At 45.6% G+C, this 19931-nt stretch overlaps 1 protein-coding gene across 1 annotated transcript in view; it reads right to left on the minus strand.

The window, feature by feature from the left end:
• Positions 1 to 19931, minus strand: part of MBTPS2 (membrane bound transcription factor peptidase, site 2) — a 111136-nt gene that overhangs the window by 11324 nt on the left and 79881 nt on the right. Inside the window, exon 9 of the mRNA XM_070750720.1 lies at positions 10014 to 10215. Within this exon, the coding sequence (XP_070606821.1) occupies positions 10014 to 10215 (202 nt within the window). The remainder of the gene's footprint in view (positions 1 to 10013; positions 10216 to 19931) is intronic.

The following is a 19931-nucleotide window of genomic DNA, read 5'->3' on the forward strand; positions in this document are numbered from 1 at the left end:
CCCTAGACACCATGGAAGATGCAATGGTTTTAGACGCAAACCTGGATGCCTAGAAAATTGCATCCACTGAAAACTCTGTGGCTGTGATCAACTTTATAATGTCCTGTTGAGCCCGCAGATCTGTAGAAAGGATCTGCTCCTGGAGTTGATGAAGCCAAATCAGGGAAGAGCAGTTGAATAAGGAAGCAGTCGATGTGGCTCAAACCACCCATGCAGCTGCTTGATGTACTTTCTGGAGCACCTGTTCTGAACACCTATCTTCTAGGCCAGTATTTTTCAACCGGTGTGCCATGGCACACTAGTGTGCCGCGAGACACGGTCAGGTGTGCCATGAAGCTCAGCTTCCGAGACCGGAAGCTGAGTGTCCTTCTTCCCTGGCAAAGGTTGTTTTGAAAGTCGGCCCCCTCGTGCCCATGGCTTCTCATCACTGCCCCCGCCTGCCCGATCCGCGGGAGTGCTAATAGCGGCGGCGGCGGGCAATAGCCGGGGGGCAGCTACTGCAAGTGGGAGCTCCAGGGCTGAGGCTTCCACTTGTGGCTGTCCCTGCTCGCCCGATCCGTCCTTCTCTCCGGCTTTCTTGGGGCGCGGCTCCTCCCACAGCGGTGGCTGCAGCGGTGCTGGCGATCCGGCCGCTAGCCACCCCGAGTGCTGTGGGAATGCCCACCCCTCCCACAGTCCCATCCTGGGCTGTCAGTAAAGGGGCTGCTTCCCATCCCCCTGCCAGCTTGCTCGGAACATTCAAACTAAGGAAAACCTTCGCCGGCCTCCACAGAGAAGAAAGGAAGAGAGAGAATGAGAGAGAGAGAGCAACAGAGAGAGAGAGAGAGAGAAATAACAAGAGAGAGAAAGCATAAGAGAGAGAAAGAACAAGAGAGAGAAAGAAAATAAGAGAGAGAACAAGAGAGAGAGAGAAAGAAAATAAGAGAGAATGAGAGAGCAACAGAGAGAAAGAGAAAGAACAAGAGAGAGAAAGCATGAGAGAGAGAGAGAGAAAGAAAATAAGAGCGAGAATGAGAGAGAGAGCAACAGAGAGAGAGAAAGAACAAGAGAGAAAGCATGAGAGAGAGAAAGAACAAGAGAGAGAGAAAGAAAATAAGAGAGAGAACGAGAGAGAGAGAGAAGGAAAGTAAGAGAGAAAAAGAGAGATAGCAAGAGAGAGAGAAAGCAAGAGAGACAGATAGGGAGAGGAAAAGAGAGAGAGAGAGAAATGAGAACAAAAAGGGGAGAAAAAGGAGAAATGAGAAAATGATTGAGGCAGAGAATGAGAGGAGAGAGAAACAAAAGAGAGGGGGGGGGTGATTCTTGAAGCATATGGTAAAAAGCACCCAAATAATAAGAAAAGCCCTCCAGCCCTCACCTGTTTTTGAAAAGAATAAAAGAGAAAAAAAACCCAGCCCTCACCTGGTTTTGGAAATGGTATACACACACACAAATAAGGGGGGGGGGGGGAGAGACAGGAATGGAAAATTAGGAGAAGTGAGAGGGAGAAGGAATGAAGGAAAAAGGGAGGAAGAGAGAGAAATGAGAAACGTGAGAGAGAAAAGGGGGAAAGAAAGGAGAAGTACCCAGAAATGAGACAGTGGTATAAATTTGAGGAGGGATGATTGATGATTGACTGTATTTATAAGGGGATGTTACATGGGATTGTATATATGAGGGGGTTAGTTATTTGTTTGTTTGTTTGTTCGTTTATTTATTTGTTTGTTTGTGTCATTTTGGTTGGTGGTGTGCCCCAGGATTTTGTAAATGTAAAAAATGTGCCGTGGCTCAAAAAAGGTTGAAAATCACTGTTCTAGGTGAAGAAGCTCTTCTGAATCCCCAGGAATCATGTTAGGAGCATATAGGGCAGTGACAGGTGTTCTGGATTCTGGTTGGAACTTTGGTTAATTGAGAATAATGCTTGCTGGATACAGAGATTTATAAGTAAAAACTCCATCTTTATTCCTCCTCTCTTTCGTATTCAAAATGCATTACAGGCAATCAAATTCTTTCCTCTCATTTCTTCGCAATCAGAGCACACAACAGCATTTCTCCGAACCTCCTCCCTTATCTTAAGATTTATGGCTAGGCAGCGTTAGTTCAAAGCAATTAAAAAACAGCTGTTAAATGGCAGAGAAAACATTTGCTTACTTCGTAGCCATATCGGGGCACATCTATGATGGATTTGCAACATTGAGAACTCCGCCCTTCTTCCCCGCTGGCACCCGGATGTGATGAATAAATCACTTCAATAATTAACCTGTTCCTCCCCTTAATATCTCTTCCCTAACACTTGTTCTGTGTCTCTGCACCCTCCTGAAATGCGGATTTAACCATCTATTATCTGTCTCTTCTTTTTTTTTGAATAATTTTTTTGATTTTTTAAAATACAGTGGTACCTTGGTTCTCAACCACAATTTGTTCTGGAAGTGTGGTTGAGAACCGATTTGGTTGAGAACTGAAACAATTTAAAATAAATTCCCCTCCTTAGTTGTCTCTCCCTCTAGCTTGCCTGCTTCTGTCCCCGTGTCTCTCTCTCTCTCTCTCTCTCTCTCTCTCTCTCTCTGTAGCTTGCCAGCTTCCGGCTTCAGTTCTCTTGCTCGCCCCTGTCTCTCTCTCTCTCTCTCTCTCTATGTAGCTTGCCAGCTTCTATCTTCAGCTCTCTCACTCGCCCGCTACTGTCCCTGGCTCTCTCTCTTTCTGTGTAGCTTGCGGGCTTCTGTCTTCAGCTCTCTAGAGTGTTCGAGTTCCAAATATTTCTTTGGATTTCAGGGCAAAAGTTTCTTGAATTTCCTGGTCGAATACCGATTTGTTCGAACTGAGAAGCGTTCAAAAACTGAGGTACCACTGTATAAGGCAAACAACAAACAACATTTAACATATATAGGAGCTACCATTGCTCCTCTTATTATAGAAGCCTTCTTTATACAAAAATGAAAAAAACTAATTCTATTTAGATCAATACAGAAATGTTAACTTATCAATAAAATATCTACAGTGTTCCCTCGATTTCCGTGGGGGATGCGTTCCGAGACCGCCCGCGAAAGTCGAATTTCCGTGAAGTAGAGATGCGAAAGTAAATACACCATTTTTGGCTATGGACAGTATCACAAGCCTTCCCTTCACACTTTAAACCCCTAAATTGCAATTTCCCATTCCCTTAGCAACCATTTACTCACCATTATTACTGGTACTCACCATTGAATAAGGCACTTAGTGATCCTGATATTTATAAACATAATTATTTATTAACAATAATTATTTTTTTTGTTATTTATTTGCAAAAATTATTAGTTTGGCGATGACGTATGACATCATTGGATGGGAAAAACCGTGGTATAGGAAAAAATCCGCGAAGTATTTTTTAATTAATATTTTTTTAAAAACCGTGGTATAGGCTATTCGCGAAGTTCGAACCCGCGAAAATCAAGGGAACACTGTATTTGTATTCAATACTAATGTAAAAAATATGCAATTTCAAGTATTTTCTATTAATTATATAATTATGGTTAGAATAATTAAACTCAATTAATAAAAATGAAGTTATTCATCAAATGTGTTATATTCAACATTATACAGTTGCTATTCTACACTTTATTTTATTATCTTCAATAATCTGTTTTTTATTTTTTTGAATTCCACCATTTATACACTTTTTCCCAAGTTTTATACAATTCAGATTCCACTTGGCTATTTAACCTTCTCGTCATCATATCCAATTCTGCACATTCCATAATCTTCCTAAAAATCTCTACATCTTTTGGAGTTTCCTTTTCTTTCCATTTTTGTGCAAATACTATTCTTGCAGCTACTAATATATGAATTATTAAATAATATACTTCTTTTTTATATTTAATATCAGTGATGCCTAGTAAAAACATTCTGGAGTCTTCCTAATTACCTTATTTGTAATTTCTTTCAACCATTTTTCTACCTTGTTCCAATACATCTTAGATTTTGGGCATGTCCACCAAGCATGGAAGTATGTGCCAATTTCCTTTTTACATTTCCAACATATAGGAGAGGCACTAGGAAACATCTTTGAAATCCTGTTTGGTGGAAGATGCCATCTATAGAACATTTTGATTTGATTCTCTTTGAAATAAACTGATCTAGTTATCTTCCAGTTATATAGCCAAACCTTTTCCCATGTATCTAAATTTATTTCTTTTCCAAAATTCAAAACATCTGTCTCGTCTTCACTGGAGTCTGGGCTCATAGCAACATCCTGCGGCTGGCCTCCAACCTGTTCTGACACCTGTAACCCAGGACCTGCCACTAATTCATAAACACTATCTGAATCAGAATCTGCAAACTCTTCACAATTTTCCAACTGACCAGGAGTATATACAACAACAGGGAGGTCCATTAAAGGAACGGATAGCTGGAGCCACGTTGAAGAAACGGCGATCTGAGGTGACAGTTATAGAATGAATGGATATGGTTTAGATGGGATGGTCAGCTTTCCTGGCGATGGAGGGGCAGGAGGGATGTGGGAGCCTATATCGGAGGTGGTAGATGGCCAGAAGATTCCGGTGTTGCTGGGGAGAGGCAGATATGGTGGGAGCCATGGGGCGAGCTGTTCTGGAGGAAGAAGGGAACACTGCTTGAAAGCGATCCCTTGTTCCAGCCCCATGAGGCCACCTCGGGGTACTGGTGGTGAGAGTAATCGGGGCCCAGGACTCAAGCTGCTGCTATTCAATGCCAGGTTGGTGGTTAACAAGGGTCTCCTCATCCAAGACTTGATCCTGGAGGAGGAAGTCGACCTGATATGTGTGATTGAAACCTGGCTGGGCCCAGAGGGAGTTCCTCTCTCTGAAATTTGCCCAGCCAGGTTTCAGGTATGGCATCTGACGCGATCCCAGGGAAGGGGGGGGAGGAGTGGCTATTATAGCCAAGGAGACTTTTTGCCTACGTAGACTCATTGCTCCTGAGATTACAGGTTGTGAGTCCCTCTTTGTGAAGTTGGACCTAGAGGTTCAGGTGGGCTTGTTGCTCACGTACCTACCTCCCAGCTGCATGTCAACAGCAGTGCCTGTGCTGCTCGAGGAGGTAGCCGGGTTGACGGTAGAATTCCACAGACTTATTGTCTTGTGGAACTTTAATCTACCGTCACTTGGTGAATCCTCTGGTGAATCCATGACAGCCATGGAGCTGACTCAAATAGTTCAGGGTCCGACTCACGAGGGGGGGCACGCACCTGACATGATATTTCTCTCGGAGCAATTGAGTAATGGTCTGAGACTAAGGCGTTTAGATGTTCTGCCTTTGTCATGGTCAGACCATTTTCTACTATGGCTCGACTTCGAGGCTCCAATCCTCCCCCATAGAGAAGCGGAACCGACAAGGTGGTTCCGCCCCAGATGCCTGATGGATCCTGAGGGCTTTCAGAGGGCACTTGGGGTTCTACCAGATTCACTCGTACACAGTTCAGCAGAGTCCCTTGCTGTGGCCTGGAACAAGGCTGTGACAGAGGCTCTTGACTGGATTGCGCCATTGCAACCTCTCTGCGGCAGTAGACCCCAGAGGACTCCTTGGTTCACTGAGGAACTCCAGATGTTGAAACGCCAGAGGAGACGTCTGGAGAAGCGGTGGAGGAAAAGCAAATCTCAGTCTGATCGAACCCTTGTAAGAGCTCACATAAAACTTACAAAGTGGTGCTCAAGGCAGCAAGATACATGTATCATGTCGCCTTGATTGCATCAGCGGAATCCAGTCTGGCCACTCTGTTTAGGGTGATCCACTCCCTTCTCAATCAGAGGGGTGTAGGAGAACCCTTGCAGAGCAGTGCTGAGGATTTTAACTTGTTTTCACTGATAAAGTCGCTCAGATTTGGATGGACCTTGACTCCGATTGGATAGCAGTGTTGACTGACAATAAGTCACTTGAGGTGACTGGGGCCTGTCTTCGTCCATCTCTCTGGGAGGAGTTTGACCTGGTAACACCTGATGAAATGGACAAGGCCATTGGAGCTGTGAGTTCCGCCACCTGTTTGCTGGATCTGCGTCCCTCTTGGCTGGCTTCAGTAATAGAGAGGGAACACGGAGCTGGGTCCAGGAGATTGTCAATGCTTCTCTGAGGGGGGGTCCTTCCCGGCTCCCTATAGGAAGGCACTTGTGTGCCCCCTCCTCAAGAAGCCTTCCCTGGACCCAGCCATACTTAACAACTATCATCCAGTCTCCAACCTTCCCTTTATGGGGAAGGTTGTTGAGAAGGTGGTGTCACTCCAGCTCCAGCGGTCCTTGGAAGAACCCGATTATCATGGATTCAGGCCCAGCTACAGCACAGAAACTGCTTTGGTCGCGTTGATGGATGATCTCTGGCAGGCCCGGGACAGGGGCTTGTCCTCTGTCCTGGTGCTTCTTGACTTCTCAGCGGCTTTCGATACCATCAACCATGGTATCCTTCTGCGCTGGCTGGAGGGATTGGGAGTGGGAGGCAACGGTTCTATAGTGGTTCTCCTCCTACTTCTCCGGTCGGTCGCAGTCGGTGTTAGTGGGAGTCAGAGGTTGACCTCTAGGTCTCTCCCTTGTGGGGTGCATCAGGGGTCGGTCCTCTCCCCCCTGCTATTTAATATCTACATGAAACCGCTGGGTGAGATCATCCAAGGGCATGGGGTGAGGTATCGTCCACCCCATGTCCAGTCGGCAAAGCAGTGAAAATGATGTGCCGGTGCCTGGAGGCTGTCAGGGTCTGGATGAGTGTCAACAGGCTCAAACTCAACCCTGACAAGACGGAGTGGCTGTGGGTTTTGCCTCCCAAGGACAATTCCATCTGTGTGTCCATTACCCTGGGGGGCAGTTATTGACCCCCTCAGAGAGGGTCCTCAAGTTGGGCATCTTCCTCGATCCACAGCTAACATTAGAGCATCATCTTTCAGATGTGGCGAGGAGGGCATTAGCCCAGTGCCCAGTACACCAGTTGTGGCCCTATTTGGACAGGGAGTCACTGCTCACAATCACTCATGCCCTCATCACCTCAAGGTTCGACTACTGCAATGCTCTCTACATGGGGCTACTTTTGAAAAGTGTTCGGAAACTTCAGATCGTGCAGAATGCGGCCGCGAGAGCAATCATGGGCTTTCCTAGATATGCCCATGTCTTGGCAACACTCTGCGGCCTGCACTGGCTGCTGATCAGTTTCCGGTCACAATTCAAAGTGTTAGTTATGACCTATAAAGCCCTACATGGCATCAGACCAGAATACCTCTGGGACTGCCTTCTGCTGCACGAATCCCAGCGACCGATTAGGTCCCACAGAGTTGGACCCAGGGGAAGAGCTTTCTTTGTGGGGGCCCCGGGACTCTGGAGTCAACTCCCCCCGAAGATTAGGACTGCCCCCACCCTCCTTGCCTTTCGCGAACTCCTCAAAACCCATCTATGTCACCAGGCATGGGGAAATTGACATACCCCTAGTTGTTTCGATTTACGTGTGGTTTGTCTGGATTGTATGATTGTTTTCTTTAAGGGTTTTTTAAAATTGTTTTTAATATTGGATTTGTATATGTATTGTTTGTTGTGAGCCGCTCCAAGTCCTCGGAGAGGGGCGGCATACAAATATTATTATTATTATTGTTGTTGTTGTTGTTGTTGTTGTTATTATTATTATTACTATTATTATTACTATTATTACTATTATTACTATTATTACTATTACTATTATTATTATTATTATTATTATTATTATTATTATTATTATTATTATTATTAATGGCTGGAGGCCAGTGAAGACCACTGGCACTGTACTGTGTCCACAAAGATTTGAGGAGCAGGGACCAACTCCATCTTGGATGTCTGTTCAGCAAATAGCGGGTGTGAGTTGCCCAAGGAGGGAACCTGAGGTGTGTCACGACCTGCAGTTATTTTTGCTTTGTATAGTAAAGAGCTGAAAAGGGCTGGATTGAAGAGTGAGGAATAGGAGGAAAGCTCTGGGACGAAGCCCTCATCCTCTGATAATTCAATCCCCAGGTGACCCTCATCTCCCGGCAGGCCCGACTGCTCGTCCCCCAAGGAACCCTGAAAGTAGAACAGTGGATTCTCATTGTGGTTGGCTGGTCTGGCTAGGTTGCCTGGCTGGGACAAATGGTGTAGTTGGTCGCCTCTCGTTGTGAGAGGTAAGTGTAGCTGGGCCAGTTCTGCGGCAATGCCCTGTTTGACAACCATCACCTGAAAACTGGCAGAGTGCATTAGTATCATAGGTGCTTCTAAGCCCACGGTAATGGGAGGGAGACGACAGGCCTCCTGAGGAACAATGGGCATGTCAGTAGTTGCAGGTAGGTTCACACGGGATGGAACAATAGATGCAGATCCCTGCACACCTTGGTCCCTGAGATTGTGGTCAGATATATGAATTTTAACTGTATTGGAGCCTCCCCATCATAGTTATAAGCCATGATGGTCATAAAATAGATCATTGCTTGACTGGACCCCATTTTATGATCTTTTTGTGGCAGTCATTAAGTGAACATCATGATCACTAAAGAAAATAATAGCTCATCTAAAGGGATTTTTTGTCAAAAAGCAGAGGTAAATGCCAGGTTTGGAAAAAATGTTGTAAAACACAGTCATGTCACTGCAGGACACTTGAAACAATCATAAATGCATGCTAGTTAGTGAGCACTGGAAATGTGGGCGGGGGGGGGGGGCATTGGAATTAGATCATAAGTACCCCACAGAGCTGCAGCATAATTTCAAACAGTTGCTAAGCAACCAGATGTAAGTCAAGGATTATCTATTAAAAATAGCCATTCTATATATGACTAAATTATCTATGAAAGTATTATCTATGTTGAGATTTGTTTTTTAAAGCTGAAAATATAAACTTTATGAAGTTCAAGAAAGTCTATATGCATGCAGATTAAGAAGCCTCCTTTAAGTGCAAGTTTATATTCCACAAATAATTTTGTGACAAAATTAGGACTCAGTATCTTAAGGCAAACTTTTATCAAAATACTGAAATAACAGTAAATGACGGAAGAAATTATGCAAAAGTATTTATTATAAAATCTTATAGCAATATTTTCATATTTCTTGAGCCAGTTTCTCAAAATTTTCCTTCTTCTGTTAAGACCCAATGATTAACATATATTATACATGTATAAAATAGATTATTTTTCAGAGTTTATGAAATGTATGCCTACAGAATAAAGCTTCATATTAAGCAGATAAGCTTTTCTGTAACTGAAGTACATATATTTATCTTGCATATATGCCCAAATACATATACATATAATCTAAATGAAAATATATAAATTTGATTACTGTGGAAACAGGGTAATACCATTAACACTCAGGAGAAACAACCAAGAAAGAAAGAAGAGAGAGAGAGATGGAGGGAGGGAGAGAGAAAGAGAGAGAGAGAGAGAAAGAAACAAAGAAAGACAGTAGAAGAAAAAAAACAATTGTAATTTGTATATTATGTACAGTGATACCTCATCTTACAAACACCTCGTCATACAAACTTTTCGAGATACAAACCCGGTGTTTAAGATTTTTTTGCCTCTTCTTACAAACTATTTTCACCTTACAAACCCACCGCTGCCGCTGGGATGCCCCGCCTCCAGACTTCCATTGCCAGCGAAGCACCCATTTTTGCGCTGCTGGGATTCCCCTGAGGCTCCCCTCTATGGGAAACCCCACCTCCAGACTTCCGTGTTTTTGTGATGCTGCAGGGGAATCCCAGCAGCACAAAAACCGGCGCTTCGCTGGCAACGGAAGTCCGCTCATTTTTGCGATGCTGGGATTCCCCTGCAGCATTGCAAAAACACAGAAGTCCGGAGGTGGGGTTTCCCATGGAGGGGAGCTTGAGGGGAATCCCAGCAGCAGAAAAACGGGCACTTCAGCTGGCAAAAGGGGTGAATTTTGGGCTTGCACGCATTAATCGCTTTTCCATTGATTCCTATGGGAAATACTGTTTCATCTTACAAACTTTTCACCTTAAGAACCTCATCCCAGAACCAATTAAGTTTGTAAGACAAGGTATCACTGTATTTACCTGCTCATATTCTGTAAGCATCCCCATTAAATCATACATACCTGTATATTGAAGATGCAGCGGATGACCAACAAACAGCATATCAATTTGAGGAGGATGTTTCACCCTTATGAGCCTGGTGTGATTTTCCAACGAAGGTGTCACACATGCATTTGGGATAAAATCCTTTGGGCAATCTTTGTTTGTTTGGCAGAGCTGACTGCTCTCAATAGTTTTCCGTGCTGGCAAACAAGCATACAGGACCTGAAATTTAAATATTAAATGTATGTTATTGAGAATCATTCACTATATGTAGGCCTTGACAAATTAAATGGAAAAAAAGAAAACTACATTTTAATTATTTTACATCTTAATTATCGCTTGCTCATAATTAGAATTCTACAAACGCTACAGAATTGAAACTTCCATGATTTCCAGGCACTATTTCAAAAGTATTATGGCTGCAAATGTAACAATATGCTATAAACATAAGGTTATATTCCAAGTGCCATATATGACTGTATTGGTGGCATAGGAAGCTTTTGGAGGGGTGATTTTGGGAGCAATTTGGGGAGGCGTAGGAAGCTTTTGGAGGGGTGATTTTGGGAGCGATTTGGGGTGGCATAGGAAGCATCTGGAGGGGTGATTTTGGGAGTGATTTGGGGCAGCGCAAGAAGCTTTTGGAGGGATGATTTTGGGAGAGATTTTGGGCGGGTGATTTTGGGAGCAATTTGGGGCGGCATAGGGTGATTTTGGAGGCGATTTGGGGTGGCATAGGAAGCATCTGGAGGAGTGATTTTGGAGGCGATTTGGGGTGGCATAGGAAGCATATGGAGGAGTAATTTAGGAGTGATTTGGGGCAAAGTTAGCTTCCGTTAGCACCTCCATTCCTCACTTTTCCTTGCTGTCCATTTCCACTCCGTTAGCCTTCACTTTGTCTGCCCACCGCTTTTTTTTTAAGCCTTAAAGTTTGGATTTTCCTAATGGGTTTGCATGCATTATTTGCTTTTACATTGATTCCTATGGGAAAAATTTGCTTCTACGTCTGAACTTTTCTATTTTTGAACCTGGTCATGGAACGAATTAAGTTCATAAGTAGAGGTACCACTGTACTTAGATCACTGGAACAGCGAAGGACCGGCCCATGGTGTTTTTGCTAGCAAAAACAGAGCTTGAGAGGGCCGCACTTAGTTCTCCCAAGCTTCATTTTTGCTGGCAGAATGGCAGCGAAAATGGAGCTTGGGAGATCGTTTTGGTGGCAGAGTGCTCAGGTCTCCAGAGGTTTCCCCAACATATGTGATGCCCATGCCCACCCCGGCCCTCCAAGGTCAAACACTGTTTGAGAGCTGGGGTGGCGCAGCAGGTAGAGTGCGGTACTGCAGGCCACTGAAGCTGACTGTAAATCTGTAGGTCAGCAGTTCAGATCTCATCACCGGCTCAAGGATGACTCAGCCTTCCATCCTTCCGAGGTGCTTAAAATGAGGACCCAGATTGTGGGGGCAATATGCTGGCTCTGTTTAAAAAAGTGCTATTGCTAACGTTGTAAGCCGCCCTGAGTCTATGGAGAAGGGCGGCATAAAAATCGAATGAATGAATGGATGGATGAATGAATGAATAAATAAATAAATAAATAAGTAAACAAACAAACAAACAAACACGACCCTGATCTGGCCCTCAATGAAATTACGTTTGACACCCCTGAAGAGCGGTATCAAGTTTCCCAGTTGAAACTGTGATTGAATTTGTCTGCGTGCTGATTTTCATAATGTCTTTTGATTACAACATGTGGATGCATTCTGCCAATCTTCTACATGAACAGTTTTGTGTGTGGGGAAATCTGCCATGATATTCTTTCCTTCTATTCTTATTTTAGTTTGCTCCTATTTCTTTTCTAACATTTAAACAATATCACCATTTGCCTTACTCCAAACTTTTCTTATTCCCTTTTCAAGTTAAAAAACTCTTAAATTAAAAGCAGTCCTTTCCTTCCTTAATTCCTAATTTCTCATTATAATCTATTATTTTATCATCTGAACCAAATTATCATTTCTTATTTACCATTTTAGCACAAAAATATTTTCTTTACTTTAAGAATCAAAATTAATTATAATGACACAATAATATTCCAATTACTCTTTGGTACCTTTTCCATTTAACTTTATAAATCTTTAAGCTTATTTTTCATATCTGCTTTTTCAACTATCAAACATCATCTTATAAACAATCATCCACATACTAAACTCACGAATGTTAATCTAAACATGAATCATTTATGCCTATAGGTATTACTTTCATTAATTTGATTTATTACCATTATAACTATTGATATTCAAACAGTTTTAAGTATATAGCACATTTCCTTTTCTCCTTTCCATTTCATTCATCATATCTTATTCAAATATTACTATTACACGTATTACTCATAATACAATTCACCTATAAATATCATATTTCCCATCCTCCTTTCCTTTATTCCATTAACCTTTTTTCTTTGGTCTCTCATGCACTCCACCTCTTAAGATGTTTCTCTCATCCTCACATTCTCTTATCTTTCTTTTTTAGTTTTATAATTATTATATCTTTTCTCTAATATTTAAGTCTCTTATTTGCCTAGTTTGCCTTAAAATCCCATCTATTCCCCTTTTCTCTTTTTCCTCTTCTGTTTCCCCACTGTTGATCCTAGTCAAGGATAGGTTCCAAGTTTTTTTTAACTAACGCTCTGTGGGCATGGCTTATTTTATGGGTATGGCTTCATGGTCATGGGATGGTGGGTGTGGCTTCATGGTCAAGTGACTGAGTTTGGCACTTGTGTGACTGGGTGGGCGTGGTTCACGTTAAGGGTAGGGTTAGTGTTAGGTGCCTGGCCCCTCCTCGCCTCAAAGGTCTCAACAAGATACAATTTTCTTGTCTATTTACAGTTACTAAACATCCAAAATATACTATTTAATCATATGTATATATGACATATGTGTACATACATACTACACACAGGCACACAAAAACATACATTATCTACTATATATGCTGTATGTGTATGTATACACCACACACACACTCACATACCCCCACACCCCACAGCTCTTCTAAAACTACACATTCAACCTCACTTACTGCATTTCAGAAAACACATCCAGAGTCCACTTTCTGCCACACATTTAACCATAACTTCTGTATGTTAGAACATTACATATGCCTTCAGATGTTCTTCTCTAACTTGCACATCACTGTTAGGGCCAGGAAATGTCATGGATTGAGTAAAATGTGGTGAAACTCAATAACTCTTTTATTTAACAACCAAAATTTTGGGCTCAATTGTGGTCATAAGTCAAGGACTATCTCTGACTTCCTTTGCATGGCAGTCTTGTCCTAGTAAACTCCTTCTGCTTTCTGGCAATTTTCCTCTCTGTTAGAGGCACTAAAATAATCCAGACAATGTAAGGTTTCCTGCTGCAGCACGGAGTAAGATTAGATGACCTCTGAGTTATCTTCCAGCCCTAAATTGCTGTGCTGTTTCAAAGTATTTTCTGAAGCTACATCTAATACCACGGTTTGTGGTGCTTCCTTCCTCTTCTTCCGCTCTCTCTCTCTCACACACACACACCCCTTTCCTTTTTCTTTCTTTTTCCTTCTTTCTTTTTTCTTTCTTCTCTCTCTTTCTCCCCCTTCCTTCCTATTTTTCTCTCTCTCTCTCTCTCTCTCTCTCCCTTTCTTCTCTCTCTCTCTCTTTCTCCCTTCCTGTGAAGCACCCCAGAAGATCTTTGGCAGCAGGAAGAAAAGCCAGAATTTTTGAATGAGAACATACTCATTGATCATCTGGCACTCTTAGAGCTCCACTGTTGATTAGCTTAGTCTGAGGAAAGCTTAGCAGCCACTTATAATAAGCTCTCATGTGGGGATCCCTAAACAATGAGGGTCTTTCTTTCTCCCTTGAAGCCCCTCCCAGCCTCCCTGGGAGCCAAAAGGGGTGGGGGGCACTGCAACCCTCCCTACACCCTATTTTGGGCCTAGCAAAACTCCCTACAGTCCCCTGGGAGCCAAAAGGGGTGCAGGGGACCCAGGAACCAGGGGGTTCTAACTTACCACTCTGCCAGTTCACTTCCTACCACCTCATATGGTAAAAAAACAAAGCCAAAAAACAGATGGAGACCACATGCAGAGTACCAAAAACTCGTATATGCTCAGGAGGAAAAAATAAACTAATTTTTAAAAAAAATTCCAAAAAGATATGGTGGCACCCACAGATTGGCACCAACTGATCCAATTTGGTGACATCACCAGCAGTTCGGGCGAACCTATCTGAACCGGGAGGAACCCACCCCTGATTTCAGTGTAATTATTTGTTTCTTTTAAACCTAGTCTCTTCCCATTTTCTTTGCTCCTTTGTTTCCCTCCCATGCCCTTGTGAGCATGGTCCACAGAGCTAAGAACAGGAGAAGCCAAGGGTAAGCTGAAGCTGAAGCAGCAGCTATCTTGGCGTGGAAAACTGGATCGGGAGCAGCGGCTGAAACCTCTGCGCCCTGCCAATCCCGGTGGAATTGGCCACAATGCAAAGGAAGCTGCCGCCCGCCTGGTTTGTGTCCCCTGCTCCTCCTGACTCACAGCCATAGTGCGTTTGCCATGGGCAAGTGGGGGCCAGCTTTCCACGCCAAGATAGCCACTGCTGCAGCTTCAGCCACTGCACAGAATGGCTGCCAGGCAGAACGGACGCAGGAGCAGGATGCTCCTTGGCAGCACGCAGGGGCTGTAGCTGCTGCAGCAGCTATCTTGAGCACAGAAAATCGGGTCGGAAGCGGTGGCTGAAACCTCTGCACCCCGCGTGCTGCCAATCCTGATGGAATCAGCTGCTACCTGCTCAACTTGCGCCCCCGCCTGCCTGCATGGATTCACAGCCATGGAACGGCTGCCAGGCAAAAGCGGCATGGGGCAGGGCGTTCCTCGAAGGCGTGCAGGAGCTAAACCTGCAGCAGTGGCTATCTTGAGCACAGAGATCTGGGTCAGAAGCGGCGGCTGAAACCTCTGTGCCCCGTGCCCTGCCAATCCCAATGGAATTGGCCACATTGCCAAGCAAGCTGCCGCCCACTTGGCTTGTGCCCTCCCCAGCCACCGCTGACTAACAGCCATAGTGCAGCTGATGTGGGTGGCTTGCTTGATGCCACAGCCAATTCCATCGGGATTGGCAGCAAGCAGGGCACAGAGATTTCGGCCCCTGCTTCTGACCCGGCTCAAGATAGCCGCTGCTGCAGCTTCAGTCCCTGCACCCCTTCTGCCCAGCAGCTGTTCTATGGCTGTGTGGCGGCTAAAGCTGCAGCAGCAGCTATCTTGGAAGGAAAAGCCAGATCGGGAGCAGTGGCCAAAACCTCTGCACCCTGCACGCTGTCAATCCCAGTTGCTAAAGATGCTAACAATGACAATTGTTAATTGTAATTTTTATACTGCTGTAAGCCGCCCTGAGTTCTTCGGGATTGGGTGGCATGGAAATCAAATTAAATAAATTAAATAAATAAATAAACCGGAAGTGCCTTTTTCCGAACTTCTGGTTTGTTTGTTGCGTGATTTTTTTGCCTCCGGAGCTTTAGGGAATCTTCCCTGAAGGGTCCAGAGGACAAAAAGGCCTTTTTCAATGCCAAAAATCAGCTGGCTAGGACTCATGCGTGCTGGAGCTGAAACCTGACAAAGTGTCACGTGCCCTTCGATATGGCTCCACAGGTGGCACGCATGCCATAGGTTCGCCATCACGGATCTAGGTCCTCAACAGTCAGGATTCAGGCCTGGCTACAGCATGGAAACTGCTTTGGTCGTGCTGATGGATGATCTCTGGGAGGCCCGGGAATAGGGGTTTATCCCATATCCTCCTGCTCCTTGACCTCTCAGTGGCCTTCAATACCATCGACCATGGTAACCTTCTACACCGACTAGAGAGGCTGGGAGTGGGAAACACCGTTTTACGGTGGTTCTCCTCCTACCTCTCTGGTTGGTCGCATTAGGTATTAGCAGAAGGTCAGGGTCGACTCCGAGGTCCCTCCCTTGTGGGGTTCCTCAGGGGTTGGTCTTCTCCCCTCTTGCTGTTTAATATCTACATGAAACCACTAGGTGAGATGACCCGTTGTACCTACCTGAACGGTCTTCTCGATGCACTGGAAGGAGAGTCCAACATGGGTAATGTACCAATCCTATTGGTAGAGACTGAGTTATAATTAGCATAATAATAGCTACCGCCCCCTTACTGCTCCCATGAGCCCCAGTTTTAAAAACGAAAAACAATGTAAGAGGATAACCAACTTTTATTAATACAACTAACTTCAACTCCCCATCTCCGACGTCTCTGAACTTCAACTAGTCGGGTGGGTTTGGACTCTCCTTCCAGTGCATCGAGAAGACCGTTCAGGTAGGTACAACGGGTCTTCTCCACCGCATCTGGAAGGAGAGTCCAACATGGGATATACCAAAGATTTACTGCCCATGGGAGGGAGAAGGTCTTGACTGGGACGTTGGAGATGCACACACTTTCTGTAGCACACGTCTACCAAACACTGCCTCAGCAGACGCAAATGACTCCAACTTGTAGTGCTTAATAAATGTCGTAGGTGCCGCCCAAGTAGCAGCCCTGCAAATGTCTTCTATTGAGGCCTGTGTCGTCCAGGCCGCCGATGTGGCCGCACTCCTGGTTGAATGAGCTGTTAGGCCCGGCGGGGGGTCGTGACCTCCCGCTCTGTAGGCTTCCAGAATGCAGTCCTTTAGCCAACGGCTTATCGATTTGGAAGATAGTCCAAGTCCCATTCTGTGTTGAGCAAATGAAACAAACAAAGTCTCAGACTTCCTGAATGCTGCAGTTCTCCTGATATAAATCTTTAGAGCACGTCTTACGTCAATTTTATGCCATCTTAATTCCGATGGATGATTTCCATGCGTGCAGAAGTCAGCCAATATAAGTTCCTGTTTCCTGTGGAACAAAGTGTTCACCTTGGGAATGAATGACGGATCCAAGCGGAGTACCACTCTATCTGGATAGAAGATACATAAATCTGGTCTCACAGATAGGGCTGAAATCTCTGACACTCTGCGTGCCGAAGTAATCGCTACTAGGAAGGCTGTTTTCAAGGAGAGGAGCCTAAGCGGAATTGATCTCAGAGGCTCAAATGGTGGTTTTGTCAAGGCCTTAAGTACTATCGATAGATCCCATGAGGGAAACCTCCGTACCGGTGGTGTATGTGAATTTGAGGCTCCATGTATAAAATCTCTGACCCACGAATGATGGGTTAGCGAACGAGACTCCGGTATCTGAATCATGGTGGAGAGTGCTGCCACTTGTCTCCTTAACGTGTTAGGAGCCAGTCCCCGGTCTATTCCTGCCTGCAGGAATTCCAACACCGTAATCACCAATGCCTCCTTGGGGTTCTTGCCCTCCTTGCCACAAAAGGTGTAAAAGGCAGCCCACGTGGCCTGGTATATCCTGGAAGTTGAGGGACGTCGAGCAGCCTGAATTGTATCGATGACCTTCTCCGGTAGATCTTGCTGTTTTAATCTGTGCCTTTCAAGTGCCAGATGGTTAGTTGTAGCCACTGGGGATCCGGGTGTAGCAGGTTCCCTTGGCTGAGGGTGATGATGTTGTCTGGCATCCTCCATGGTGGAGCTACTGACAGAGCCATCAGGTCGGCGAACCACGGCCGGCGTGGCCAGTGTGGTGCCACCATCAGAACCTCCGCCCTTTCCTGGAGAATTTTCTCTATGACCCTTGGTATCAGGTTTACTGGAGGAAATGCATACAGCAGTCCTGTCGGCCAGGGTGACCGCAAGGTGTTGACCCCTTCTGTCCCCGGTTCCGGAAAACGTGAATAAAACCTTCGGGTCTGCGTATTCCGGTGGGTGGCGAACAGATCTACAGCTGGAGTCCCAAACCTGTGCGATATCTGTTGGAAAAGCGCTGGGTCCAGCCTCCATTCTTCTGGGTCTAATGTAGTCCTGCTGAGCCAGTCTGCCTGGGTGTTGTTGGTCCCGGCATTGTGCTCTGTGGATAAGGATGCTAGGTGAAGTTCGGCCCAATCGAACAGATTTGCCGTCTCGTCCATGAGGCGACGCGACCTCGTGCCCCCTTGGTGATTCAAATGGGCTCTGGTCGCCACATTGTCTGTAAGCACTGGTATGTGTTTGTCCTGGACAATAGGGTGGAAAGCCTGGAGAGCCAGGAAGACCGCTCTGAGTTCGAGGAAGTTGATGTTTATAGGTGTCAATTCCTCTGCTGACCATGTGCCCTGCGCCATGTGGGGGCCGATGTGAGCTCCCCAACCGTAAAGGCTGGCGTCTGTAGTGAGAATCATCTTGTCTTGCGTCTGAAAGGAAGAACCTCTGAGTATTGCAGGCGATGTCCACCATCTCAGGGAAACCTTGACGTGTCGTGGTATTTGTGTTCGCTGATGTGAGTGGCTCACCTTGGCCCTTTGTGCTGGCAGTAAAAACCACTGTAGGTCCCTGATGTGGTGCCTGGCCCAGGGCACAATCCCTATAGCCGAGACCAGGGTTCCCAACACCTTTAACAACAGTGACATGGGGACCAGTCTGTGTTGGTTGAGTTCGGCTATCAAACATTGTATATTCACTATCCTCTCTGGGGAGAGTGAGACTGAGCCCGACAAGGTGTCTATGATCGCTCCCAGGTGTAAAAGCCTGGTACTGGGGACCAATTGGCTCTTTTCCAGATTGATGGTAAAGCCATGAGCTTCCAATGTCCGTATAGTTCGGTTTAAGTCCTGTCTTGCCTGCGTTGGCGACCTGGACAGTATGATGATGTCGTCCAGATACCCCATCAGTCTGATGGATTGAGAGCGCAGGTGTGCCGTCAGGGCATCCAGGAACTTGGTAAAAGTCCGTGGGGCTGACGAAAGGCCGAATGGCATGGCCTTGTATTGGTAGTGTGTTCCCTCTGAACAAAAATGGAGGTATTTCTGGTGCGATGTATGTATGGGAATGTGCAGGTACGCCTCCTTCAGGTCAATGGACGTTAACAGATCCTGTGATCTGATTGAGGTCAAGATAGTTTGAAGCGAGTGCATGTGGAATCGCCTGTATTTTATGAAAAGGTTGAGTTGCTTCAGGTTGAGAATCAACCTGCAACCTCCTGAGGCCTTGGGAACAATGAAAATCCTTGAGTAAAATCCTTTTCCCTCCTCCTGTGGCGGTACCGGCTCTATGGCTTGAATCTCCAGCAAATGAGCAATTTCGTTTTGTAGTTGCTGCTTGTCTTGCGGCTTTCGGACCTTTGGGCAGTGTATAAACCGGTTGGGGGGTTGGCCTACAAACTCCAGGCGTAGACCCCCTGACACCATAGCTTGGACCCATTGGTCTGAGGTGGTGGTGTACCAGGAGGTGTTGAAGTGCTGGAGCTTCCCGCCGAGTGGCAACTGGGTGGCAGAGTCACTTAGAACGGCGGAAGCCTCTCTGGGTGTTCCCCCGAAAGGGCCGCCTCGAGCCCTGGTAGCCTCTGGGTCGGTCTTGGAATGACCCCCGGTCGCTTCTGAAGGTTGGGTTTGAGAACTGACCTTGCGTGTACGACCTTTGGCCCTGACCCGCCCCTGTGGTGCTATCGCAGCGGGGCGTTTGGCGCCTTGTATATGGCGCTGATCTCTGGTCCTGTCGCCTGCCTGTTCTGGGGAGGACCTTCCTCTTGTCTTTGTCCTCAATGAGGACTTTGTCCAATATATCCCCAAAGAGCATAGAGCCTTGAAATGGGGCTGACGCCAGTCTCCATTTGGACTTCAGATCGGCTGGCCAATGTCGAAGCCACAGGAGGCCAGATTGGATGGACCTTGAGCCGCAGCTGGGTATTGCCAAGGACGCTTGGCTCCTTGCAGAAAAATATTCGATGCCGGGAAATGTTCTGACTCGGGCTGGGGTTCCTGAAGCAAGGCATCTGGGGTCTTGTCTGCATCTTCTGCTGTCTTAGTTGTACCTGGTAGGTTCATCACCTGTTTAGCCTTAAACAACAG

Source organism: Erythrolamprus reginae, chromosome 4, assembly GCF_031021105.1.
Source record: "Erythrolamprus reginae isolate rEryReg1 chromosome 4, rEryReg1.hap1, whole genome shotgun sequence".
Classification (NCBI taxonomy): domain Eukaryota; kingdom Metazoa; phylum Chordata; class Lepidosauria; order Squamata; family Dipsadidae; genus Erythrolamprus; species Erythrolamprus reginae.